Source organism: Melopsittacus undulatus, chromosome 5, assembly GCF_012275295.1.
Source record: "Melopsittacus undulatus isolate bMelUnd1 chromosome 5, bMelUnd1.mat.Z, whole genome shotgun sequence".
NCBI classification, from domain to species: Eukaryota; Metazoa; Chordata; class Aves; order Psittaciformes; family Psittaculidae; genus Melopsittacus; species Melopsittacus undulatus.
This window is the reverse complement of record NC_047531.1, coordinates 86,333,438-86,361,361: the sequence shown is the minus strand read 5'-3', so window position 1 is coordinate 86,361,361 and position 27,924 is coordinate 86,333,438. Positions and strand designations below refer to the sequence as shown.

Genomic DNA, 27,924 nt, shown 5'->3' with positions numbered 1-27,924 from the left:
AAGTCCAGTGGTGGTTGGTAACCCTCACTTTATACAACATACAACAACAGGATGCCTAAAGTGGTCTGTTCTATTAAAACACTCAAAGTGAAATCCATATCCCAAAGGAGATAAGTGATTTCATCTTATGACATGTTAATTGCGAGGGTTTTTTATTCATACCTTTTTTGCCACTTCATTCTATAAACCAAAACTTAGAGTTGAAATGAAAGGATAAAAATTATTTCAGGGACCAATGGATAATAACAGATGCCTCCCACATGTGTTTTGTACATGCAGCAGTTTAAAAGCTTGGGCAGATACAGGTCTGTGAAAGAGGGCCAGATAATCACCAAAAAGAATAGGTACCACTTAAGATTGGGATTTGTTACATAGGTGGACACTCAGCTACTGAAGAGATGTCTTGTGCATCATGGCATCAGTGGTTCAAAGGCACCTGGACACATGCAGACAAAGTAGGGAGGTGGTCATTTCACAATCCTCAGATGCTCAGGAGATAAAGGACTCCCCAGTTAGGTGTAGTCATACGTAACAATAGTATATGTTTGAGAGATTTCTAGCTAGCTAGCAGAGGCATGTTAATTGTGAGAACTACTGAAGAAGGTTAGTGGATCATTTGCTGAATGGTACTTGCTGTGAATTCAAGGAAACATTATGGGGGGGGAAATGAAAGTACAATCTTCAACATGGTTAATACAATACCTACAGAAGAATCAAGGAGTAAAATCACACCCCATATGAACAGTCTTTGAAAGCATCTAATTATATCCTAGGAATGTCTATCGCTCTGCAATTATATGCTTAATTTCCAGCTGTATTCAATTAACATCACAAATGATTTATAATACCACCAAACACAAGAAACTTGCTTTGAACTGTTTGTTGGCACATATAAATTTGTTGGGTTTTTTTTTGTCTGTCTTTTCATAGCAAGGTAGGCACAGTGAGTAGTACCATGTAATTCAATGGCAAACCAAGGGCAGGTTAGAAGTAATTTTAGAGATAACATCATTCTTTCTCTTCTAGCAAAACATTCGAATGCTAGTCTAGGGAAGGTCAGCACCCACTGACTTACATGCAGTTCAAGCTTGACATGTAGAAATAACCTTGCTGAACCAGGTCTGTCTTTCCTTGCTTGGCCTTGAAGGGAATTGTGCTTTTTGTGATACAAATGAACTAGGAATTATTCCACATTTGCTTAGTGTGGAGAGAATGGGGATGAAAAAGGGTAAGAAAACCTCTACTAGGTTTTGACCAGATCTAAACATAATCCCTGGTTAACGACTTGAATCTGTGTGAATCCAAATACTGAATAAGGATTAAAAGCAAAATACAAGCTCTTGAAACGTGTTAATTTGATCTACTCAAGGGTAAACCTGTTGAATTCAGCTGAGGCTAATGAAAACAAATGGAAGTTTTTGTGCAATTGGAGACTTACATTATAAATCTTTTGGAGCAATCACTCTGCCATCTGTGAAAAATTAATCAGATTTTCACAACAAAGTATTCATCCATGGATAACATTGGTTTATATCATTTTAGCAACTTCAAATTAATTCTTCTAAAAGTCAGCCAAACAAACCTCCAGTCAGCAGCTGAAGTCACATTGCCTTTATGTATAATCTCTTGAAGCTGTCTAGACTAGTTTAGACTGGGCTTAATTTACTTTTACCTTGTTCTCATGTTGGGTCAGGTAAGTGAGTTTGCTTTGGTAATTTTTTTCTCACGCCTGTCGTTCTGTCTATAGGGTGATATGACCTTAGGTACACTGGGAAATCTCAAAGACAGTGATGAAATCATAAATGTATATTCAGACAAACTACTGTTATTTAAAACCTTACAAACCTAGAACAAATTCTTTGTTCTCGGTGGGGTGTTTTTTTGTGGGATTTTTGGTGGTTTTTTTGAATGGCAGGAGTTAGCAATACAGTATGTGTGAATTCCAAACTGGGATCCTGGTTCCTGCAGCATAAATGCAAAAGATATTATTCTCATGGAAGAATATCCCTATTAATATCCTATAGAAACCCTAGAGAATCCCCTAAACAAAACCACATGAAGACAGGAGGCAGACAAACTGCTAGAGTTAATCTCTGAAGGAGGTGTCTAGCTCTTTGCTACAGGAACAACTTGACTGAATAAGTGGCAAAGTAGCAGTGGTTGCCCACCCTGTCTTCCAAATAGAGCTCTCAGCCTGTGAAATATGAAGGAGAAAAGGATCCCATGGAGCTGGGAATTGGAAATATCAGATATTACAGTTTTCACTGAGGGTAAAAGCTTCTAAGCAGCAGTGTGGCCTAATAAACAAAACAGCAACTCTTAATGAAAGCTTGAACTTTTCCTTCTTGTTAATTACCATGGAACTGTTTTGAAATTCCTGCAGAGAGCAAGTGCTTCTTGCTGACAGCTGGTTTGCAATTAATAAAAAGGAAAGTGTTTTCAGCTGGCAATGACTTAACATGCTCATGATATATGAAAACAAGGTTAAATTGCTTCTTTCTCTCTACTGCTAACAAAAGGAATATTGAAAATGAAATGGTGTAGCTTAGGAACTGCAAAGTGCCAACCAAAGCCATGGACATAGTGCTGAGAGCTGCTTATCACCTGGTCCTTGCTGGAATGGGCATATTTGCAAAAGCTTCATCGGTGCCAAAAGTTATTCTTCAGTTGCAGGCTTCCAGAATATATTGCACTGAAGAATATGTGATCCTGTTTCTGCAAGATAAAGGAGTCCTGCTTTAATCTTCTCTCTTTGGTGGTTTAAATGGCTTACTCTTTGTGGCTTTAGTGGAAACCCTCTTGCTTCTGATACCCTTTTTAATCCCATTCTTCTTCTGCTCTACTCCATCTTCTGTCAGGAAAGAATGACAGAGGTTTTGTTTCTTGGGATGTAAGGGATGGAGTAGCAGAGCATCAGAAAACACACAGGAGGGACTAACCTTTGCTGCAGAGAGACTGGCCTGATAATCAGATGCTTGTGGACTTTGGCTGTGAATTGTGTTCAGAAATAAATGTTATGGTTTGATGTCAACTCTCTTGCAGAATATGAAACAGAACTTTACCTCAAATATAATGTGAGAATCCTATGAAAACCAAGGGAAATAAATAAAAGTAAAATAACATATTTTACTTCAGCAAAGTCTTTATTCTTGTCTTGTAGAATGCAGAACCTTTCCAAGTTACTGTCCGAGAAGACAATTGTATCATTGTCTCCCTGGAAGCATCTGATGTGGTGAGCTCATCCTCTGTATATGTTGTGAAGATAGCTGGAGAATCCAAGAACTACTTTTTCCAGTTCGAAGAATTCAATAGCACTTTACCTGCCCCTGTGGTTTTTAATGCCAAATACCATGGCCTATATTACATAGTAACTCTCTTGGTAGTGAACTCAAATATGGTTTCCAAGTCAGCAAGATCAATCACTGTGTTAACCAGTAAGTAAAACGTTATTCTTTCTTTCCTCTGTTTCTTCTCTTTGTGTATGGTTTGATTTTCCCTGGAAGTTATTCTTGTGGAGAAGGTTGGGTGGGGGTTTTGTGTTGTCAGTAGATCATCCTTCTGTGTAGGATTAACCCCTGCATGAGAACAGTAGGGAAGAGGTGTTGAGAAGGCTTGTGAGTGAAAGTTCAAAGTCTGAGCAGGAAGAACGGGATGGCTGTGGGTTTCTCCCTTTCCTGAACAGTGACCAGAGGTTTAACATACTGAGACAAATGTGATGGATGAATCTCCTTTCCAAATGTTCATCCTAAACCCTTTGAACCAAGACTTCAAAAACCTAGTAAAAGACAAGAAGTGTTGAATAACATTTCAGTGTAAGCACTTCTGTTACATGGTGAGATATATTCTGGTTTAAATGCTATAACAATGTTCTTTGGTTGTTAACGTATTAAAGCAGTACTAAACTTGGAAAGCAGATGCTAGTCACCAAAAACATGCTTCTGCCAGTACAGCTGAGTTGTTTTTGCGTGGAGAGCATAACTGTAGTAATCTGTGTCTTACTATCTCCATGTATATCGATCCTGGGGGAGAAGTGTGATTTTGTTTGCTTTGTCATCATGTAAAGCACCACAGATTTCTGAGTGTTGTCTGCTGTATTTCTGGATCGACTGTTGCTCCAGAACTGCTTCCATGTGCCAACCTGAAAACAATTTGTAAAATATAAAATGATTTCTTTGCCTGGAAGACACATTTAAGAAAAGACAGGAAAAACATATTTGGATGGAGAAAACCAATTTCAAGGTGGTTTTGTGTTTTTTTTTTATAGACAGTTTTAGTTAGCTTGCAGATGAGGAATGGTTGTGATTTTGTCTGTCAGTGAGAAACTGTCATCCACTGTAGTAATATTCAAAGTGTATTACAGTAGTCTCACAGCTTACTGAGTGAGGTGTTTGAAACTTTGCAATGACCAGATTTTGCATAATCTGTACATTGTTCAGCCTTCCCTTGTGTTCTCAAGTTGTGCCCTGATGAGAACAACCATGAAGCTACCTATGGGAAAAGTATGGTGGTGTTGGGTAATGCAAGTTATCGTAAGGCATATGTGCAAGAACATCTATGTGTAGTGAACAATTTTAGGATCCAAAGGCAGTTTGAATTTCCTTTTCTTTGACTGCTTTAACCTTGCAGACAATGTAGTAATTCTAATCCAGTTTCCCATTTTTATGGTTTGTTTGCTTTCTTAAAAGAAAATACTGCAAGCTTCAGGTGTAATCAACTGGGGGAAAAAATGCTTCACTATGCATTTCTAGTGGGTTTTGCATGCTGCACTTGCAGTTGTGCATCAGGGCTCATTGATGTTTGATTTCCAGAGCCCACAAGGGTCAATGGTAGCCTGGGAAGGTGTGATCCAGTGTGGCAGATGGAACACATGAACTTCTGTGCAGGGGATCTCTGAAGCAAGAAGGGAACCAGTGTCTCTCAGCCCACCAAAGCCAGCTCCAGACTTCCTATTTCTGGCTCATGAGGTTTCCACAAGGTGTTCCTGAAAGAGTGTGAGGCTGATGGCTCCAAGGGGCATATCCCATGTCACTTTCCCTCCTCCAAGACTTGACAGTGTTCCTTCTGATGTAAAGGAGCCCACCCCTTTTCACCACCTGTCTTATGTGAGTGTGTTGGCAGCATCCTAGTGTTTCCTGCTGTGGCCTCTGCTGCTCACCTAGAGCCTGGAAGGACCAGTGATTTGGCAGTTGAACGATGCTGCTTGGGGAACTCATGCAACAAAACCAGAGCAGTGAATTTCACTGGTTTTGTCTCAGCAGAAAAGCATCCAGGTTTATGGAAAAGAAAGAGCATTCCTGCAGGAAGCATTGAAGGATGCAGCAGTGAACACTGAAATTGTGGTGTAAATTCTGGACTCTTCAAGGGAAAGGGACAGATCTCCTTCTGTGTATTTTCTGCCAGGCAGACTGAGGATTGCTAGCTCTCATGTAGCAGTCTCAGTTACTAACATAGCTCACCTTTGGAGCACAAGGCTGCAGGAATGAAAGTAAATTTGGAATGAAAAGGCAGTGTGGGGGGCTGGTCTTTTTAAGATACATTTCAATATGTTGCTTTTGAGAAGAGATTTTAAAGCTCATGTAGTGACCACTGGCTTCTCCTACAAAACTCATGACAGTTGGTTTTCTGTTTCCTTTTCTTTGTTTACATTTTCCTTTTATTCTTATTGTTCACTCCCTGGGTTACATCATTTTCTGACTATTAATTAACTTGATTTTTGTGGCAGACAATAATTAGGAGAGATTCGTATTTTTTTTCACGCCATATGCTCTCACTGCCTGTTTAATGTGCTTAGTTTATTTTAACCATGAAAAGACATGTAACTATCGAAGTTACTCCATCCGTATCTTACATGTGAAAATATGGCACATTGCAACTAGCTTCCAGGACCAGATTAATTCCTATTCTAATTTCCCTGGTATCAGGAGAGCTTTACAGTGGCAGATTGGCCCCATTCATTAGACTAAGACAAAATAAATCAATTGGGATAACCAGTGATGCCATTGTGGTTATTGCTAAGGCTGTACTTTGATATTTGCTTTTTTACTCCAGATTGTTGTAATGCAAAGTGTGAACTATTTGTTGCAGTATTTCTTCTCAAAGCCCAAGGGTTTTGTCAGCTTGAGCACAGCCCACATCCTTGCATTGCTTCCTGAGCAGGGGTGATAGGATGAGATGAACAGGGTGCATTCAACTCTTAGATAGGAAGCCTCTTAAATGAAATTTGACACAAAATAGCTCTCTTTCTTCTGATTCTGTAGCAAAGCTGTGCTCAGCAGATTTGGCTCAGTATTTCACTGAAGGAGAAAAACTGAAACCCTGACCACTTGGTTGTAAAGATCCTTGTGATGGTTTCACAACAATAGGTGTATGAATTTCACCATCCTGGGCAGATTCCTGTGAGTGCAATTATGTTGTGCCTATCAAAATTACCTTTCTTCTAGTTTTCAGTCTGGATAAGGTTAGAAGTGGTTCTGGTATCTAACATGATTACTTCAAGCCTGCTTTCAGGTTTTGGCTTTTCAATGGGAGTGAAGAAACTCCAGTATTTATATCATTAGTTTAGTGTTTTGCAATATCTGAAAGTTCCACTTTATTGCTAATCCGTTTTACATAGTTTATGAGAGAAATACAGAGCACGGATGTAAACAGTAACTAAAATTCTCACTCATCCTCCATTTTCCCATCTTGAAGCCTTGTTTTATTCCCAGGTTGACTCATACCTACACAGCTTTTTGTTATTTTATTTTTCCCCTAAAATTCACTGTCAATTCTTCTTTTTGTTGTGTGCTTTAGGAAAAATGTATCTCTCCTGAGAACTGGAGAAATCAGGATCTCTGAGGGTGATTAGGAGCCTGACTTTTATTTTAGCTGATGATTAGGAGTTTTGAGTGGTAAATGTCTCATTGTTTTAAAAGCTGATAATTTCTTACATAAGTCACTGTAAAGTATATTCCCTTTAGGGAGATTTCTGCCTCTGTGACTTCTATAACAAAACATTCTCCTCAGGAGACCAATGGGCCTACTGCTTGGGACTCTGATCTCTTCTGCACTTGAAAAGTAATTGGCATTAGACATAGTTAATGCTTGGTTGTCACTGTGCCAGACGCTGCAGGAAGTGACTCAGTAGGTCAGGTCTTTTCCTCCAGCTCATTAATGGGTCAGAACTGTTGAAGTCAGAGCTTCAGAGTTTTTTTCCCAATGAAATACAAAACTTAAGCCCTTTGTGTTTTCCTTTCTTCAGGGATGACATGGCACATCTTTAAACAGGCTGGTTATCCATGGCAGCCTGTTTTGAAATGTAACTCAGAAGAACATCTAGGTCCATTAGTGCTCAGCTTTCCCCAAAACAAATCATGTTATCCCCTTTTTAAGGCAGAAAAAACCATCCATCAGAATCAGAGAAACAAAGAACTGCAACCGTTTGATTTCCTGCCATAATTTCCATTGTAAGGATGATCTAAAATATTGGCCTAAATCTGTTTAAGAACAACAGATTCATTTTTGTTCTTGTGATAACATTACTTTTTATGTTGTATTGTCTTTTTATTTGTCATCTTAAGGGAACACCTAGAAAGTGCAGTATTGCTCAGATGCTACTTTCACTTACATTCCCTTTTCATAAGAAATAGCACATGGTATCTCTACTGCCTATCATAAACTTGAACATTATCTTCCTATATTATTAAACAGCAGCTTTTTAATTTCAGAAATGGTTGCTTTTTAGCAAGAGAGAAAAAAAATCCCTAAAGTTTATAGCATAATGGAGCCTCTACTCTGGCTGTGACTTGTTCCCAGTAACTGTATAGGTACACAAATAGTGTCATCCTGGGGAGGAAATGACATAATTCACTTCTTCATGTAAATACAAATAATTACCCATGGCAGTTAGGTCATGCCATCAGTGGGGCTTTTATTTTTAGGTTTTTTCTGTGAAAGTCGTGATATGAAGGTAGATCATCATTAATTTGGGTTTGAGTGTGAGAAACATGAGAGTTGATCTCAATCCAATTTCAACCACGCACCTGTAATACTACATAGAATCTACCACAGTTATCAATCATTAATCCAATCTGTAGAGTGACCTGATCTACAAATACTAAATACTAAAACCAAATTGATTTGGACTGGAATGTTATTATATGTTATATGTTATTATACATTATGATTTTTTGTCAATGTACTCTTTCTTTTTTTATCCCCTGAATTGCAAATGTTAATGTGTCTGGCACAAACTGATATATTAATGGAGGATTTAGCATCCAGGATTTTCCAGGGCATTTGAGGAAGAAGTTAGCCGCATTTATTATGCTATCTTGATGTTTGTATAATGCAAGTTATGTGCTTAATGCAAAATGCAGTAGAGTCCAGAAGAAACAAAGAAATTGAGTCTCCCGTAAACTGATATAATGGGAAAGCAGTTGCTATAGGAGCAGCAGATTCTGAGACACTAAGAAAAAAGGCAAATTTAGGTCTTGATCCTGCAAGCTTGTCTATGTGTGATTAATATAATCTGCCAGTCTAAAAATAAAGAGATTGTACATGAAGAAGTGCCTTAAACATGCTATTAGAGGGACACTGAAATCCTCTAAGTCCCTTCTGTGATATGAATACAGACGTCAACATAGTGCAGAACATTTATGAAGCTCCATGTTTTCTGAACTATTAGGCTATTTCTTGAGAACCACTGAAATCTGTGAAAAGCTGGATCCTGACTACTGAAAATGGTAAAATTAAAAAGACCAGACTGTTTATGCTCTAAATTATAAATACAGACAGCAAAGAGTGACATTTTACATATTCTTTAAATGTAATAACCCTAGGAGCAGTTAGTAAGTGAAAAACAGAACATGAGTTTTTTATCTGCTGAGTGTCCTTTTAATTTCACAGTGTGCAAATAGCTTTTGATGTGAAGATTTGGTGCCGAAGGAAGTAAGATAATGGAAGAATCTCTAAATTGCATTATATTACTCATGCTACTCTGCTAATCTCAGCCATGAGCAAGGAGAGGATAGTAAGCAGAAGATAACAAGAAATAGAGTCTGTGGTGATTACTGCTTAATTCAATTATTGGTTAATTAAATCAAAGCATCAGGAGGAAAAATCATTTGGATTAAAAATGAGTATAACTTCCATCCTTTATTTGATTTGTTGTAGGAAGGAATAAATGGGGTAATTTAATCACTGAATGAGAAAGTTTCAGTAATTCTTTCAGAAATGAGGAGACCCCAGATGTGAATGAGATAGCAGAAGAAAGCCCAGGGCACACCCGCTAACATGAAGGATGAGTGCATGTTAGCATCGTGCTAGTTAGAGATTGTTACTGACATTTAAACTACTATCCTGTGCTGTGTGAGCTGTGATATGAACCCTCTGGTCATGTGGATAGTCAGATGAACAATTCATTTCAGAATAAGCAATGGGAAGAGCCTCAGAGGAAAGAATAGGGTAGGTTTTGTTTCCTGTAATCTGCTTTACTCCTGTTTATTTCTAGGCTACCACAAATTGTCAGCAAAATTTTCACAGCTCCCATCACTGAAGTGCCTGTAGTATCTGTGAGATCAGGAGTTTCTATTTGTAGGCAGTTAACATACAGATAGATAGAGATTTATCTAATGAAGCTAATGAAGCGCCTTTGCCATGAGAACTAGTTTAATAATCCTACAAGATTGCATTCACATCCTCTGACAAAGTTAAAAATGGTAATCTGACTCCTTAAACTTGCGGAAAGATTCTGTTTGCTTCTGTTTTTTTTGCTTAGTTCTGTTTTCTTCTCCACTTCTCATCACATCTGTAAACTTAGTACTGTGCTGAAAATACTGTGGTGATAATTGGGATTTAATTTTTGCTTCCACTACAGTCCTGCTTTTCTGTCTCTGATTAACCTATTCCACCTTCTGTAGGATAATGCCACTTTTGAAACTGACACCAGTCTTCCCTTTCATCTATTCGTTCTCTCGCCTGTTGTAACTGTGCTTTTCAGGGAAAAAGTATTTGATTAGTTTTTCTCCAAGACCTACCACAGCAGAACTTTGAACTCAGATGTGTCCTCTGAGGCCATGCTAATCAACAGCCTGAATGTCTCAACCTGTTCCCTACAGTGTGCGAGAACTAAATCAACATGATTATACTTACAAGGATTTAGGTATAATTACTGAGGGTGCCGCGCATTAACAATCTCTATTAAAATATGCTAGTATGGCAAATTTCCCCTACCACTATAATCTTGTTTTGAATATGTGCTTGGCCCTCTTAACCTATGTATAATTGGATTGCTATCCTTTTTTTTCTTGCTGAGAAGAGCATCAAGCAAAAAGGTATTTTTTCATCGTTGTTTTTTGTGCACAAAGGAGGCTGAATTAAACTGCAACAGTCTTATTGTTAGCAGCAAACAGGCTCCCAGCTGCAGTGAATTGGCACTGCTTTCCTTAGGTGATGGAGCTACACTGGTCTAGGTGCCACACTGCAGGACACAGAGTGGTTCTTTTTGTAGCCCACCTGGCTCAGAGTTCAGAGCACTAGATCAGCAGTTTGTCACTAAGCTGCTTTCTCTGCACCCACCCCTTTGCCCTCCAGTAAACCACTTTATTTCTCTGTATCTCAGTCCTTCATCTGTAAAATAATGGTGATGATATATATTTTGTAGAAGTTTGATGTGGGTAAATACAATGAAGACAGTGGCCCTCTCAAAAATGGTGGGAACAGAGAATGTGTAATTACCCATGAAATACAGAAATGAATATATATCAAAACAGAAAATCTTCATCCAAGTAGTTTCCTTTGGGCGTTATGCTGATAAGCTTCTCATCTAATCTTAAAAGTTCACATTTATGCCAAACTTACGAGCAATTTCATGTGTTTTGTTATCATTGTCTGGACACTTTTAAATGATTGGCAAGAATTAAAGATGAAAATCTTTCTGGGGTGATGACAGTGAGTGCTTAAATAATAACTATTTCAACCTTATTTTTGGGGCAAATAAGGAAGCTTTTCTGTTAAAAGTGTAAGCATAAAAAACCATAAATTGTTCATGGGGGAACACACAGATGTTGGCTTTGACAACAGCCCAAGTTGCTTTTGCCCCGGACCTCTGTGAATCATCACATATCACTGGTAGATTTGAGTGCCTGTGCCATACCTAGCAAAACCATTTGTTTCATTGCTTTGGTGATGGTATGTGTGTGAAGAACTCAGTTTGCCTATTAATCTGCTCCTGTTTTTCCTTTTTTCCTTTTGTTTGTATATCCTTTAGAACCCCTTCCTGTGAGCAGTGTTTCTATCTATGATTACAAACCATCTCCAGAAACAGGAGTGTTGTTTGAAATTCAGTACCCAGAGAAGTACAATGTTTTTACCAGGGTAAATATAAGCTATTGGGAAGGAAAAGACTACCGAACAATGCTGTACAAAGGTAGGAGGAAACTATTCCACTATACCTTAATGCTAACTCTGCCAGACACATTTTGAATTGTGGTCTTAGGTGTAGTTTTGACATGTATTAGTTAAAAAGATTTATATTTTTTGTAACATGTCTGATTATATAGTGTCACGAAGGAAGAGTCTTTGAACTGGTGATTCACTTTGGATATCAGCCTGTTTCCCATTCTGGTTCTAGTGATTCTTCTTTTCTTTTGGATATTAGAGGAAGACTGGGTGGTCCAGAGTTTTTTGGGGATCCCCAATTCTGATGCACTAAAACCAAAAACCTTTCTACCTTTTCTCTTTTTTTTTTTTCCCTAGCTTCCCTGCTGCTGTGCAATCCAAAGCAAAACACAAGTTAAAAGGAAAGGAATACAAAACTCAATAGGAAAGAGGGAGATACATTTTTACTTCCTAGAGATGCTTGTTGAAATCCCTAGATGACATGTGTCATTTGAGAGCATAAAAACTGCTTCCCAGTCTCTTCCCTCTGGCCATGATTTCTATTTTGGTGAATAGCTGATAGGAGAGCTCCCTGGTAATTCTGTATCACCACAGAGTGACACAGAGCTAATAGTACTATGCTGTATAGTACTGTATATTACTGTAGTATTGAGCATTGTCCTTGAGCTAATAAACCCTGCTGCATATTATAATTTTCAATTTTATTAGAATAATGTAATCAGGGGCTAACAATGTAGACAGTCTAAACAATTTATCTAAGCAATCTAACAAAAGCAAATTCTGATTTTTATCTTTTTATCACTCCCTTTTGCCCTGCAGTGTAGCTTAAGCATAGCATCTGTCTCAGAGATGTAAATCGGACTGTCCTATGGAAAACATCCTGAGAACTGAGAAAGGCACCTGCATACTCTGTGGGCCCTAAAGAGCAGGTGTTTTAACATTGCAAAGTGGCAGTAAAATTCCTTTGAGTAATCGAGGAGGTGCTGTATTGAGTGTTAGGCACTGAGCTAAGGCTCCCAATGTAGCCTAGTCATTGTAAACTCTCCTTAAAGTCAGTAGAGGGAGATACACACTTCCAGATGGAGGTCAGAAGATTTTTCCAGTCTCTGCTTCAAAACAGAGTGGGGCTAGAAATCACATGTGTTCAATGCTGTGAGGTGCCAGATGTTAGGAAGGGTGATTCTGAATCACAGTACAGAATATAGGGAACCTCTTTCTAGAGAACAAAGGGACCAACAGTAATTTTTGCCTTCTACAGCTAGTACATGGTTCCAAGGGCTGTAATGCTGCAGCTGTTGATAAATAAAGAAGTCAACTGAGTTTAAGAAATTCACTAAACAACTTGCACACTGATTCCTAGAGCCAAATAGCCTGAAGCAACTTCTCATGTGTACTGGTGGTGGATGTGAGCTCCAGGCTCAGAACCTTGGCTTGCATTCATTCGCATGCTAGATGGTCCTTTGAGCAAATACCATGAATGTTATGCTTCAGTCAGCAAAAGAGCATGGAGGCTTCTGTGTGCAGCAGTTAAAGGTCTGCAGAAGCTGTCAGATGCTCTTTGAGATGTTCAGTGTCAGTGGAACAGGTTGCCAGATTCAGTTCCTTTTCCTGTGAAAAGTGTTTCATGCTTCTTGTGCTGGTTTATTTATTTATTTATTTATTTATTTTATTTATCAAAGTGGTTTTGATGCCAGGAAAAACTTTGGCAGACTGAATGATCAGAACTTCATGTCTCAGACCAGGCTGAGCAATGTTCAATCATCTGAAACGCTGCCCGTTCAGCATGTGCAGTTACATTACCAGAAAGTGAACTTTTGATGCATTTTCCTCTTTTCTAAATGTCTTCTTTTCTTTTTAAACTTTCCACAGATTTCTTTAAAGGTAAAACAGTTTTCAATCACTGGCTACCAGGTATATGCTACAGTAACATCACATTTCAGTTGGTATCAGAAGCGACCTTCAACAAAAGCACACTGGTGGAATACAGTGGTGTCCAGCATGAGCCCAAACAGCACAGAACAGGTGAAGAAAATGATTATGCACCATTTGTTTCCAGTCTGTATGACTGCTCTCCTTTCTGCTGTGGGGAGGGGATTGATTCCACAGAGAGGAGCTCCTGGGAGCTGCTCCTGCCCAGGAGCATGGGAGGGGAATGCTGAGGCTACCATATAGGGTTGTGTCCAATACAGTGCAAAGGGAAATTTATATGAGTTCTTCAGCTATAAAGCTTTTTTCTTAGAAAATAATTTCTGCTTCACATGAGAGGACAGAGGCCTTGTGCTAGGAATTAATTTTAAGCCACAGTAGTAGCTGCACTGAACATACTATTGATCCATCTATATTGGTCTGTCTACTTGCACAGTGAATCATAGCTAAACTGTTAGAGAAGGCCTTCCTTACTGTGCAGTCTTTTATTATGTAGAGAAATGTCATAGTCACCCCACTTGGCAGCCAGTCTGTGCCCTGAAGCATGACTTTTTAATTTCCAAGACAGCAATATTGCAAAGGCTGAAAATGACATTTGTTCAGGGTCCAGAACTAATTTAATTTGGTCCTGGGATGGTGCCTCAAACTTTTCTGTTAATCTGTTGGACCACAGCCGTTTTCCAGGGTGCAAAGTGAAATGAACCAGTGGTAAAATCAAAACCACAAATCTTCAGATGAATAAACTGATGTTGGTCCATTCATTGCCATGGACAAAGCAGCGTCAACTGATGCCAGCTCAGTTCTGTCCTGAGAATCTTAAATATAGTTATCAAGATACTGAACCATAAGAATACAACCAACAGGATTGTACTTTGCTTTCCTGCTGCCCTCACATCCCTCATTCTTCACATGAGGGATTGTAGTATCTGGTTTTGTATTAGTGGCTGTGGCCGGGCAGGGAAGGTAAACAGATTAGTGTGGTGTAATGTGCCAGTTTAAAAGGTGCCAAAATCATTTGCAAAGGCTATTCGCACTTATCATATGTAAGGGCAGACAGACAAGCAATTACAGTGAGGAAGACAAAATGCTGTGTGTTGCCCTCCTGGTATAAGTTGAAGTGCCTTCTTTGCATGCCAGAATCTTGTCTTCTGGCAAACCAGATCGTAAGATGAAACCTTCACAAATATTAAAATCTAAACTGGTGTTTAATGGCTGTGGAAAGGTGCTGTTAAAAGCATATGAAAAGGCTTACAGTAACATGAAGGTCATACTTTTTAAATATGGGTTATGCCATGTATTAGTTTTGAATCTATTTTTCAATTAATTTCCACAGAAGTATTTTTTCCATTATCAAGGTCTTTCTGAAAGACAAAATATACAAAAATCCATTCTTACAAATTCACACTTGAGTAGCCTTGCTGCTGTAATAGCACTGAAGTCTGACTGACTGTGATTTCACATCTGCTTTTCTTCCTGTTATTCTTGAATCATGATTTTTCTGTGAATTTACTCATTTTGATCCTACTAGAATAGCTTCTTCTATAAGTATACGTAAGAGAAGGGAGAATCTTAATATGAAGAAGTTATTTCATAATATCTCTAGATGCATTGTTTTTCTGAAACAGTATTCCTCTGGGGAATTAACACATCTAAAGGTGCACAGAACATACCTGTTAAAAGACTAACCCTTGCTTCTCTTTTAGTTCCTTACCCACCTCGAAACATTTCTGTTCAGATTGTACCAATCAACAGAAATAACTGGGAAGAGCACAGTGGGAATTTTGCAGAAGAATCATTCATGGGACCACAAGAAATCATGAAGAAAGAAAAACAGAGCCATTTTTCTGACAACCCACCTGAAATGCCAGCAGTGAACACAACTGCAGCCTCAGCTGTCTACCATCATAACAGCACTGAGTACGAAACCACATCACAGCCATACTGGTGGTCTAACGAAGCTGAGTCATCAGAGGGTGAAGAGGAGTTTGTCAATGCAGTTTCCAGTGATTACGAGGCCAGTGATGCCAACACGTCTAGAAAACACAATCCAGAGCCCCCTTCCTTCCTTCCTGTACAAATGGTGGTGACCTGGTTACCACCAAAGCCACCTACTGCGTTTGATGGTTTTCATATCAATATTGAAAGGGAAGGTAAACCAGAGCCTTATAGCCTTTTCATACTTTTCTTTTTGTAATTCCATTGGTCATTGTCTCCTCAACAAATGATTGTGCTTCAGAGGGCTTTGCTAGATCTCCTGTATTCCCTCAGAAATCTCTTGCGTTGAATAGCATCAGGTTCTGGCTGTGCATCAGAAAAGGCAGGGGGGAGGGGTAAATTGCATTTTGCAGTTCTCTTTTGTTAAACAAGATTTATATTGTTGTACATATTTCTACACTGTTTACACTGCAGTTATTGTAAATCCATTCTGGTACTGGAGAAAGGAGGTGAGAAATCTGAGACACAGAAGGCACATTATACCATGTAGTTTTGCCTGCCACTGAGAGAGGTTCTCAGAGGGACCTCTACAGGAAGGGGCATGCAGAAAAGATTCAGATGAATACTTGGAAGACAGCTAACAAACATACTCCTTATGGCAGGCAACAAGAAATCTTTGGTAGAGAGCGGGGAGGTTTTTCAGGTGATGAAGCTACAAGAAAATCACCACATTGCTTAAAGATTTTCTCCTTTAAAATCTATTTTATCCAAATGAATTTTATTTCCTCACAGGCAGTTTGTGTAAGCCTGAAGGCAAATACTGGGTTTGGGGATTTGTTTTCAGAATAAGAACGCAGTAGATCAGATAGAAAATTGGATGCTTCTTTTCTTCCATGTTGTGCTGTTTTTCACTTGCACAGTCATGGCAACCCAATTTTATCATCCCTTCTATGGAATGAAAGTTTGGCTTGGGTTTATTGTTCCTTTACACCTATACTGCAGCCTTGGTCATTAATTACTCTTGTGCTGATGGCAGGAAATAAAACTACCCCCATAAATCCAGTCCTTTTGGAAACCTTCTAATCCCTCAGCAGAAACAGCATTAGCATTTCTGATATAAATCATTTTCTCAGTGGCTGGAGCCTTTCAAGTTTCAATTAATCCATACTTCTTTTTCCTCCCTGATTTAGAGAACTTCACGGAATCCTTGACAGTAAGTGAGGACACTCACAAATTTGTTGCTGAACTGAAAGAACCAGGAAAATATAAGTTGTCTGTAACAACATTTAGCTCCTCTGGCTCTTGTGAAGTTCGGGGAAGTCAATCATCAAAAACACTTAGCTTTTACATCAGTAAGTATTTCAACCAATCTTTTTCTCCCAGATCAATATAACTTTAATGTTATATATATATAATAATGTTAGAGTTTGACCACTGTGGCAGGTATAGCATCTGCTGCAGGATCAGAAGAGTGTAGTCTTCTGAAATTACCTGTGCTGGAGAAGGAAATATAGTGCAAATATGTTGTATGTTATATCTTCCCTGGATGGGCCTTCATTGTGCTGTTTTGGCAGCCCTAAGAGCTGAAAGCAGGAGACATATTTGATAGTCATTGGCCAGTGTACAGAAGTGAAGCAGCTCACTGAAACAAGTTCCCCCCTTGCATCTTTCAAAGAGAGGATTTAATTCAGAGAATTAAAGCAGTGGTTGTAGACATTCCTGAAAATACTGAATTTCTTTACTCCTGGAGGCTCTATGTACTGGGTTAGGGATGAAGGGTGTCTCAGGCTGAGAGTGTGGGAATTGCACAGTTAAACACTGAACTCTGAATTAGGTGGTCTCTGACAGAACACAGAGCAAATTACTATAGATGACATAGTTCACCCTGCTGAATTCAGAGGAGAAAACGTAATTTATTTCCCTGTAGGATCACAGGTTTCTTAACTGAAGATTTGGTAAAAGGCAAAGCAATAAGATGCTACTGTGTAAACTAGTATCATGACTGACAATTAGATCAGCAAGTAAGACAGGTGTTGGTGAATTCAGATTGTTATCCTTCTGGTGGCTGTGATCACCTCTGGACCTTTTCAACAAAAAGAAGTAGATCCAGCCTGCAAAGTGTCCATACAACAGGAACAGGGGAATATTTGTAACAGTACACAATTTTACATGTGGGAGGATGCTGTCTCCCCCAGTTCATGAATGCTGTAACAAGACCCAGGAGCTAAAGCTGTCAGAAACACTCATATTTAGAAGAAAATTTACTCAAGTTCTTCATTACATTACTAATAAAAATCTTGTCTTTAGAAGCTCACACCATTTACAAATACTAACTATTTAGGCTTAAATTCCTCATAATGATTGACTGCATGTAACTGAATTGCACAATCTTGCCTATTTTTAAACTTTATAAGTGAAAGAAATGCTACTTGGAAAAATAGAGAAAGGAGGAAACAGCACACAATAGAAAGGGCCTCTTCTGTTGTAATTTCATTGTCTTTTGTTTTCTTTAGAAATAGTTATTAGACAGCTTCATTATGTAGAAAGCATTAAAATATATAAAAGTATAACAAATAAATTATGTAGCATTGCTATTAATGCCAAATGTTATTCCATTTCCATTAAGCAATATGCAATGCAGTGTCTCCATGAAGTCTACTCACTTGGGACAGACATGAGAGAAACAAGAAAAAGTTAATCCCACATATGGGTGTATGGATTGCCAGAATAAGTATTAAGATGTTCTGGGAATGTAATGAATATTTTTATTTTACATGTAACACATTGAGAACATTTGTTTTGGGGGGTTTTGTCATTTAGTGTTTCAGTCTTTCAGAATCACTTGAGGATTCTTGGCAATTGTCATATTTATTCTGTCAAAGGCAAGATCCCTAGTACTTAGATAGGTTTGATACATACTTCCAGTAGTATGCCAAATCTGAGACATGCACAAGTCCTCTTAAGGTGAAATTGCTTTTCCATATTTCTTTATGAATCAAATCAAGCAGGCTTTTTGTGTAGGGACTACAGTTTAGGTTTGTGACATGAAATAGCTCAGTTCCCTTAATGCCAATGCTGAAACAAATTATGAATGGTAAGAGCTGCACATACAGCATTTGCTCCACAGATTAATCTAATGATCGAGTTCCTCTTGTAGCTGAGTAGGTGTGGGCCTGCTGTTATGAATAACTCTCACTCATAGCTTCAGCCTTGTAGCAGCACTGTTAGTGAAGCATCCTGTCAAATTACTGGCTTGTATTACACAACATCTTTATTGCATCCATATAGCAGTATAGCTTGTCAAATATTGTAGGTTGATCTCACTGGCATTTATTTTATTTTTCTCAATAAATGTACAGAACTATTAGAATTATGTAAAGGAAGGAATGTCAAGGAGAGAGAGCTGTCACATCACTTCAAAGTGACATGAAAAGCTGACAATTTTCATGAAATCAGAAATTTTGACCAAGTCTGGTTGAAGTTATCTTTCAAAATGTTGTTTTATCTACATTTAAACCTGTGTTCCCTACTGAGTCCTTCAGAAAGTCTAATGGACAATGAGATTCTTCACTGTGGTAACCTCTGTGAACTTGATTTTCATGCTTGAAGGCTGCAGTACCTTGGAGGGTATGGCAGTATGTGGAGAGGTGAAAAACTTTGTGTGCTTATCCTTTAATATTTGTCAGTGATCTGTATGCAGTTGGATGTCACAGCTTTTAAGTATTCTCTTGGAGCAGATCTGGTATTTCTGGGTGGTTTCTGGTAAGCAATAGAGAATATTGCAACCTGAATTTGTGCACAGTGACATTTCTGTGGTCATCTCCCCTGCTACAGGTGAAATAGCACCAGCCACAGGCTGTTTCCCAAGGGCTGCTTTCTTCACTGCCTGGTGGCCGTGCAGATGAGCAAGTGTCAGTCCACCCTCTTTCATTGGTAGCAAACAGTCCCATGAAAGAAGGATGTTTTGACATATGTGCCTCAAATGCATAGAGTGTCTTGCTCACATGTGCTTCTGGGACATGTCCCAGGCCCCACAGGTGAATGGATAGAAGAGCTCACCGAGAAGCCCCAGCACGTGACTGTGACGGTGCTAAGCTCCACTACTGCCCTGACATCCTGGACAGCATCACACGGAAGCGGAGGCAACAGCACCATCGTGTCTGTGGTCTCTCTGACCTGTCAGAAGCAAAAGGAAAGTCAAAGGCTTGAAAAGCACTACTGTACTGAGGTAAGGATGGAAGCTGGAGCCTTTTCAAACACAAGAAGAAGCTGCGAATGATTCTGCTGTTCGGCATCATCATGCCTAAGGGCCCTGTCCAGGTCAGGGCTGCAGAGCACAGTGGTAAGTGCTCCCTGCTGCAGTCTAAAGGGACACAGCTGCTACAAAGCATAGGGGAGAGCACAGTGTATGGGAACGAGTGAGTGTAGTAAAACATAGTAGTGTTAAGATTGTATTTCTTTTGGACTTACACTGCCAGTCCTTTGTCCAAGCTTGTGAATTACATTGTACCTTTTGAGGCACTTTCATGGCAGTAGGCAAAATGTTGCCATGATAGAATCATAGAATGAATCACCAGTTCCCAGGCTGGAAGAGACCTCAAGGGTTATCTGGTCCAAGCTTTCTTGTCAAAACCATAGTCTAGACAAGATGTCCCAGCACCCTGTCCAGCTGAGTCTTAAAGGTACCCAGCGTTCGGGAAACTACCTCTTCCCTGTTTAGATTATTCCAAGGGCTGATTGTCATAGTGAAAAAGTTTCTTCTTGTGTCCAACCACAACCTACCTGGGAGTAACTTGCACCTATTAATGCCTCATCTTTTCCATGTGACTCCTTGTGAAAAGAGAGTCTCCATCTTCTTTGTATTCACCCTTTAAAAACTGGAACATAATGATAAAGTGTCCCCTGAGCCTTCTTTTCTCAAGGCTGAACAAACCCTGTTCTTTCAGCCTTTCCTCAAATAACAGACTTCCCAGCCCTTTGGTCATCTTTGTGGCATTTTTCTGTTAGTTGAAACTCCAAGTCAGATGCTGTGGCTATGACAGATCAGTAGCATACAGCTTCAAATAGAAAGAGATTTTAGCCCACATCTCAGTTACCTTACCAAGATGCTGATAGGGCCATTTACTGAGCAGTGCCACAACTGCTGTCTCCCAAAATGTGTGTGATGGAGGAGTTTGCAAAGGACCTTCAGTGCTGCCCTGCTGCACCCTCAGCTTGTCCATGGGAATGGAAGAAGGCCACTAATCTTTCCAGTAAGCCTTTATCTCCTTCCACTCTGTGGTTAACCCTGCAATGTAATAGTACTTAGAGTCTGCATCCTTTAAAAATGTCTTTTAAAATGGTTCTTTGTCAAAATGTCTTTGGTTTTATTTCAAGAATGGCTGTGAACTTAAATGTTTGGAAGTGTCTCTTCATGACAATTTCAGAATTGATTTTTGGAATCATCTTATAATTTCATAGTTATTTTCCTTCCACTTATTAAAAGTGCAGTCATTTAATCAGGAAGGAAAACAATGCAGTAGTGATTATAAACCACAGATCACAAGTATATACACATATGGTTAAAGTAAATACTACAGGATTCATCTGCAAACTCAAAAATGAATATCTAAAGCTAATCCTTGAGTAAACAAGATATCTGTAAAACTAAATGCATGTTTATTGCAAGTAGGTATAAAGTCCTAAATACAGTTGTTTCTTTTTGTCATTACAAATATTTATACCACCTCTAATCAAATGTTATCAGTTTATTATACCTGGAATTATTAATGGCTGGTTGGTTTGAATTCTTGACAAGCTGAAAAGGGCAAAATTCAGTGCAGACTTTTATCCATTTCGAACATTGTGCACGATTTAAAAGTGATTTAGCTTTCCAGAGCAGCTGTTAAAGAGAAATTCTGTTCCTCACTGAATCTGTGCTGGCACTGATATATTCATGGGCATTGCAGAAAACCACCAGTGCAAAGGTGGCTGTGATGCAGACTTTGGTACAAAGTATCAGCCTGCAGGCTCTCCTTTCCTTGATGATGCTCTGTTCATTTGCTGTTAGCTGGTTCTTCAGAAGATAAGACTTTTCATATTGTATCAGACCAGGAATCACTTGGTCAGGCATTCTGTCTCCATCGCAGACTGAAACTTTGAACAGCAGGAATTTTAATGGTGATGCTTCAAACAGAAGAGAAAAACCACAATGTGTCTTAGGGTTTTGTAGTGCTGTGCCGGGGATGTGAGAAAGACTAATTCCTCTCTGATTTCACTGTGCAATCACTTAACACATGCATTCAGCAGACAGCTTTCCCATAATGCTGCCTTCAGCTCACATAGCTGTAGATGAATCAGATCGCCATTGAAAAGCCTCAGCCTTTTATTGAAAGCACATGGTTTTCAATAAGAAACCATGCCTGAATAATATCATCTGAATATGAATAATGTAGCCTAGATATTTCAATAAACTTTGACAGTAGGAGAGTTGGTCTGCAGTGTGATAGCTGACCTTACATAGCAAAGCAAGTGTAACTCTCTGAGTTAGATCATTTATCATGTCAGTCCTGACCACTTTCACAGTTTTTCCATTTTGGGCTTAATGAATGGAGTTTTAGCAGCTGATGCCAGTGTGTTCAGGATCACACCTTTTGTAACTGGAAGAATTCAAGTACAGTCTCAGTGTTGTTTTAATTAACTGAGTAAATACTTCATGTCCAATGTGTTCTCTTTCCAATAGGTAAATTCAAGCAGCAGCCTCATTGAAAACCTTGTTCCTGGTGCCCAGTACCAAGTTGTGGTTTATTTACGGAAAGGACCATTGGTTGGACCACCTTCTGATCCTGTTACATTCTCCATTGGTAAACCCTGCATCTACTGTTTGAAATATGTTTATTTTGGTTTGGTTTTAAACATGCATAGTATATTCAGTAAGTTCTAGAGCCCATGAAGAACTACTGCATTGTCACATTGGTTAATTTAACTGCAATGAACACTCAGTGGGAATTTTTGTCTGGCCCATTACTAATGTGGGGATTATACTCCTTCAGTGGAAGATAGATATTTCACATTTAAATGCTAAGTTATTACCAAACCTAACTAGAGGGAGGTTATGGCCAGGATGCACACAGAGTGCCCTGTGGAAAGAACTATCTTCAGCATTGGACACCTCTATATGTTTGTCCGTAGCAGCGGTCATGGTCTACGTAATTTATGGTGGGAGCCTCCTTAAAGTGTAGCCAACCTAATCTGTGGTGCATGGAGAGATGTGGGCACTTCCTAAAGGTGATTTGTTACCACTGTCTCATGAAATATGTGGACTGCTGCTAAGACATTTGTTGCAGGTGTACTTTAAGAAGGATGTAAAGTGGTCCAGTCTGAAGGCCACAGTGCTAAGAGTCAGGAGAGCTGGCTGATCTCCATCGCCAACTTAGGCTGTGCAGGCCTTGACTTTCTAGAGTTTGTCAGTGGATCTTGATGATCTCTGCTTTGAGATTTGAAAAGGACTTTCTGGGACTAAGAGTAACAATATCAAGAATGCAGGTTGCTACCACACTCTCTGTAATTCAGGATTCCTCCAGGCTCCTAGTCAGGATAGAATTCAGTATCTTTTAGTTTCATTATCATTTATTTAGTTAAGGTTACTACTTTAACAAAGTGTATTAAGAAAAGAAAGGACAAAGAGATTTGGTGCATAGAATTACATCCACAGAGAAATATTTAACCTGAGTCACCAAGCTTCTCCTGATAAACAGACTGCCTTGTGGGAGAGCAGGTGCTGACAGTCAGAGATCTTCAATAGTTCTCACTCTGCTTCCTCTCTGTGATACAGGAAAGAAAGTGAAACAGAAAAAAACCCAAAGTTAAGCTGTTAAGAATTGAATCCTTAAATGAAAGCAAATATGAGGAGTAGTGAATATGGTGAGAGCCTTTCCAGTCTGGGAAATCTCCTTATATATTTTCATAAATTGGGTCTGAATAAAATTTGAAAAAGTATGGTCTATTTTAATGAAAGAAGAAATTTATATATTATTAAATTCTCTACCATTGGACAAGCTTTTGCTTTCCTTTTTCCTTTTACTTTGTTCAGAAATCTACAACATTCCATTTTCACTTGAGAAAGTAAAATCATATATTTCCAAAATAAATTAGTTCCTTCATTTTCTCCACTTCTGTGTGGCCTGACAACCATAAAAGCCATAAACTTACAATGACAATCAGTTTCAAACAAGCATCTCATAGGTTACTTATTATAAAGGGGATGTTTTTATGCACAAAAACAACATTTGTATGAGTTTTCATTTCATAACAGGATATTGAATTTGATCTTAAAATAGAAGAACTGCAAAAGAAACTGTTCTTGGATAATGATAAATGAAATGGAAATAAGATAAAATATACTATTACCAGTATTAAATTCTCCCCATGTTTATCCTGAGCCTCACATTCAACGAGTGAATATTAACACTTTAGGTAAAGCAAAGAAAAGATGTGGTAAATGATTTAGAAAAGGAAAGGCAATCATGTGCTAACAGGTACTGAAGTCACCAGGATGCTGGTGTGGGTTCTGACACGGCATGCAACTTCTGGGGCTCTGCCACCCTTGCAAATGTTAGCAAAGTACTTATTTAAGTAGCTTCAGTTAAGTCATGAAGAATAATTCCTTTCTAGACAAGTAAGGGTTGCAGAAGTTGACCCTTATATGACATTTTTCAAATCACTTGGCTTCTCTTTCTCAGTGTCATCATCTGGGAGGCAAGAATAACAATACATGACAGCACCTTTTTGCTCCCCAAGGAAGGAGGCGAGACATAAAAATGTTCTTCTCATAGTCTTCACCTTCCAGAGTGTTATGGCTTTTGATGCTTCTGTTTGTGAGCAGCTTGAAATATCTCCTGCACATCCTGATTTTCAAAGTAGAATGGAACCCCTCATTAATGAAAAAGGAAGTCCTGTACTTAAGCTAAGCAGCCAACCCCAAGTAGCCTGCAGTTATTTCTGGAGAAGTAGACATAACAAAGTGGGGGAGAAATGCTGAAAAAATGGTGTTCAACTACTTGTGACAAGGAAGATTTTGGGAATTAAAGTCAGAGACAAATCAGAAATGGGTAGAACTTGGTTAAGGAAAGGTATTTTTAAGAATAAACCGCAACTGATAACACACATTACTAACCACGATTTCCAATTTGTAGTGCCCACTGGAATAAAGGATCTGACACTTTACCCTTTGGGACCCACTGCTGTGGTTTTGAGCTGGAACAGACCTTTCCTTGGGGTGTTCAGGAAATACGTTGTAGAAATGTTTTACTTCAACCCATCAACGATGACTTCTGAATGGACAACCTACTATGAAATAGCAGCAACTGTCTCCCTAACTGCCTCTGTGGTAAAGTGTCCATTAGTGATTATTGTTTTTCCATGCCTGTGTGACCCTGTGACATTTTGTTCCCCAGCCTTTCCCCCATTAATGTGTATATATGCCTTTAAGCCTGGCACTTTCTGGCAAAGCAGAGAAAATGACCAGATCCTAAAGCCATTTTCTATTCTAAAGAAAGAAAATGGCAGCTGAAGCATGCTAACTTTTAAGTAAGAAGATAATGTAGGAAATGAGCCTTTTTTGTTGTTGACAAATGGGCATGTTCAGCAAGTCCAGAGGCAGCTTCAATTTGTGGGTCAGTTTGTCAGTCAAGGCTTTAAAATTGCTATCATCTCCTCGGGGGGAGTTGTCCAAAGCCTTATCTACATAATTGATATTGATAATATAGATTTGGAGCTTGCAGGCTAGTCTCGTAGTGTGCCATCTGGAAGGCTTAGCTGCAGAGATGCCCTTTTGAAAGTAGTCTTCATGGTTCTGATGTTTTAAAGACTTATGCCAGGTTTTCAACTAGGTGGAGACTGGTTTCTATAAGAACACACATGCACATATACACACATGCACTTTTGCAGAAATAAAGTGAAATTTTCCTTTTCCTTTCCATTGTTTCCTAGAGAAAGTGAACAGATTTTATGCAGGCTTTGCTGTAGTGCAAGACAGCAAGCAATTTTAGCTGGAATTTGTTGCTCAGGAAGTTATAAGTGTGAAAAGACAGCAATAACTTGCTGCTAGTGAGAGCCACAGTGATTTACTGTAATTGATTTGCATAATACCATTTGTGGAGTCATTTTGACTACAGCAGCTTAACTGTAATTGGGTATGTGACTGTAAATCTAGCACATGAGTCTCTAGGGAAATTAAAAACAAAAATAACGTACCAAATGAGTAATTAATATCTTGTAATCATGACTCAGCACCATTAGATTAATAGCTGAGTGATCCGAATCATCTTGGAAGTAACGGCATCTTCCAGAGTTAATGGGGCCCATTAGAAAATTAGGTGATATTGTCCCTAACTGTTGCAAATCCTGTTCAAGCCAGTGAAGTTGGAATTCCTTGGCCTGAATTTGAGCCTGAAATGCAGTAGTGCTATATCACAGCCAAAGTAAGCATTTCTTAAAGAATAATTTTAAAGAGTAAGCCTGAATTATAAAAGGAGCATCTCCCTGTTCTTCCTTTACAGTATTTAACATACAAGTAGGTATTAGTGAACTTCTGTTTGGGTTCCCTGTTGGTGCCCCAGAATCCCCCCATATCCCATAAATTTCCCTATGATCTACTGACATCCCCGAGTGGTGTATTCTGGAGCAACAGTTTCAAGCCCAGTGAGAAGGCAGGGGTATAAAAAAATCAAGCTATCTGACAGCTTAGATCAAAATCTGCCTTAGAAATCAATGAGAGGTTCCAGTGGTGGGTAGGACTTGGGACCGCGTGCATGTGGATAAGCAGTAGAACCATCACAACCATGTTTGCTCTCAATGCACAGACTTTTGTATCAATTCAAGAGCCAAATCTGTGAGATTTCCACTGAAATAAAGACTGGGTGCTCAGTAAAATCAGTGTGGGCACACAACTTGTAAATACTGTTGTATTTTATAAGTCACACCTCCTGAGCTGCTCTTTGTCTTTGTCACCTTACAGAGAATAGCTAACCTTCTACCTGCTTGGTATTACAATTTCCGGGTCACCATGGTGACTTGGGGGGACCCAGAGCTAAGCTGCTGTGACAGCTCCACCATCAGCTTCATAACAGGTAAGCAGCCATCTGAAAAGACTGTGGAAATACTCCCAGGAGCAGAAATGCAGAGAATGTTTGGCCTGGGTGTTGCGTTTCACCTGAAGATACTTGCACAGTATGACACTTAACACCTATCTGGGGTTTTCTGTTTATGGGGTTTTGTTCTGTTGTTGTTTGTTTGGTGGTTTTTTATTATTATTATTATTATTTTTAATTTAATTATTTTATTTTAAGCTCTGAGACCTGTTTTAGGTGAATATATATAATTTTCCTGTGTTAAACGCAGTGCTTGTTTACTCTTGTCCTGAAATGTTTTCAAGATTTCCACATATTTTTTCCTCCGCTATCCTACTTCCAGTAATCCACAGAGCAGTCCATGACTTGTGTGCCACCTCAGCTAGCACGGAGGAGAGTTATGCACTCTTAGGCAGATCGAAGCAGGTACTATGCTTGATAGCACATTATTCTTGGCCTCCAGCTTCGTCTTTTCTGCTTGCTCACAGTAATGAGAGAAAAGTGCTCTTGTGATCAAGGCACTGCACCCATGGTGGGTAAATTAGCCTTGGGAAACTGTGTGGTGATGGCAAGTCATATTCTCAGCTGCAGTAAATCAAAATAGCTATGTGGATTGCCCTCTTCCAGTTGGGACTAGCCGTGCATTTAACATACTCTGTTGTCTCTTGTCAGATTCTTTAGGTTTGAACCTTCAATATATCACAGATCAGCCATAGAGGGAACAGCATGCAAGAGGTCTTGTTAGCTCCTAACCCCATGTTTCTAGCATCCAGGCGGGTGAAGTCAAAGTTTCTTATTGAATTGTTGTGCAATCTCCAGTGCATCAGAAACTCACAATCCCGGCTGGAGTCTCATGAAGGTCTCCATGGATATTCATCGTCCTTTGGCATCAATCAACTTTTCTGTAGCACTATAGGGAAGCAATTTTCCAGCTGGTTGGTTGCTGTATGAGGGGAGAAATGTCTTTTCCAGCAGTTTTGGGCACCAGGTTCAGCATTTTAGAGTGGAAATGTTCCAGTGGGACCCTCACGCTTCAATATGATGTCTCCAGAAACCAGTAGCAGAAATGAGGGATATTAAGGTTGTTCTAAAATATAAGCTGTCATCAGGATCAGTTCGGATCTCTGTATGGTGTGAAGATAAAGACTCTTACTGCTATTAGAGGAAAAATGGATCAAGTCCTTAACTAGCAGATGTAGACAAAATTGGAAATGGATTAATCTCTTTGATAATGTCATCCATTTATGAATGGCAAAACCTCTCTTCAAAAAGGTCACCCAGTTTTGCATAAAAATATCCAGTATGTACAAGACTGGAAAGTTGTACCAGTGCTTCATTCCTCTTAACATCAAAGGGTTTTGTTAATCAAAGAGACACAAAGGTTTTGTCCATCTCTATACAGGATCTAGTTTCACTCTTCTGTTAATAAATTACTTTCATTGAATTCTTTGAGTGCTCTCACTCTAAGATGTTTTCTCATGCTATTTTTTTGCCCTGCTCTGCCTTTCTGAGTTTTACTGTCTTTACTAAAGTACATGAACACTTCAAGTGTAATACTACCTTCTGAATTCCCCTG

At 39.1% G+C, this 27,924-nt stretch overlaps 1 protein-coding gene across 3 annotated transcripts in view; it reads left to right on the top strand.

Moving 5' to 3' along the window:
* The window catches only part of PTPRO (protein tyrosine phosphatase receptor type O), a 133,938-nt gene that overhangs the window by 73,663 nt on the left and 32,351 nt on the right, over positions 1–27,924 (top strand). For 2 of the 3 annotated variants that reach the window (XM_034063221.1, XM_034063220.1), the window contains exons 2-10: positions 3,161–3,434; positions 11,249–11,407; positions 13,249–13,401; positions 15,009–15,455; positions 16,431–16,592; positions 19,269–19,468; positions 21,962–22,082; positions 24,414–24,607; positions 26,237–26,348. In XM_034063221.1, the coding sequence (XP_033919112.1) occupies positions 3,161–3,434; positions 11,249–11,407; positions 13,249–13,401; positions 15,009–15,455; positions 16,431–16,592; positions 19,269–19,468; positions 21,962–22,082; positions 24,414–24,607; positions 26,237–26,348 (1,822 nt within the window). Of the gene's footprint in view, positions 1–3,160; positions 3,435–8,952; positions 9,044–11,248; positions 11,408–13,248; positions 13,402–15,008; positions 15,456–16,430; positions 16,593–19,268; positions 19,469–21,961; positions 22,083–24,413; positions 24,608–26,236; positions 26,349–27,924 lie in introns of those variants that run through there. The other variant, XM_034063222.1, reaches the window with a different exon arrangement.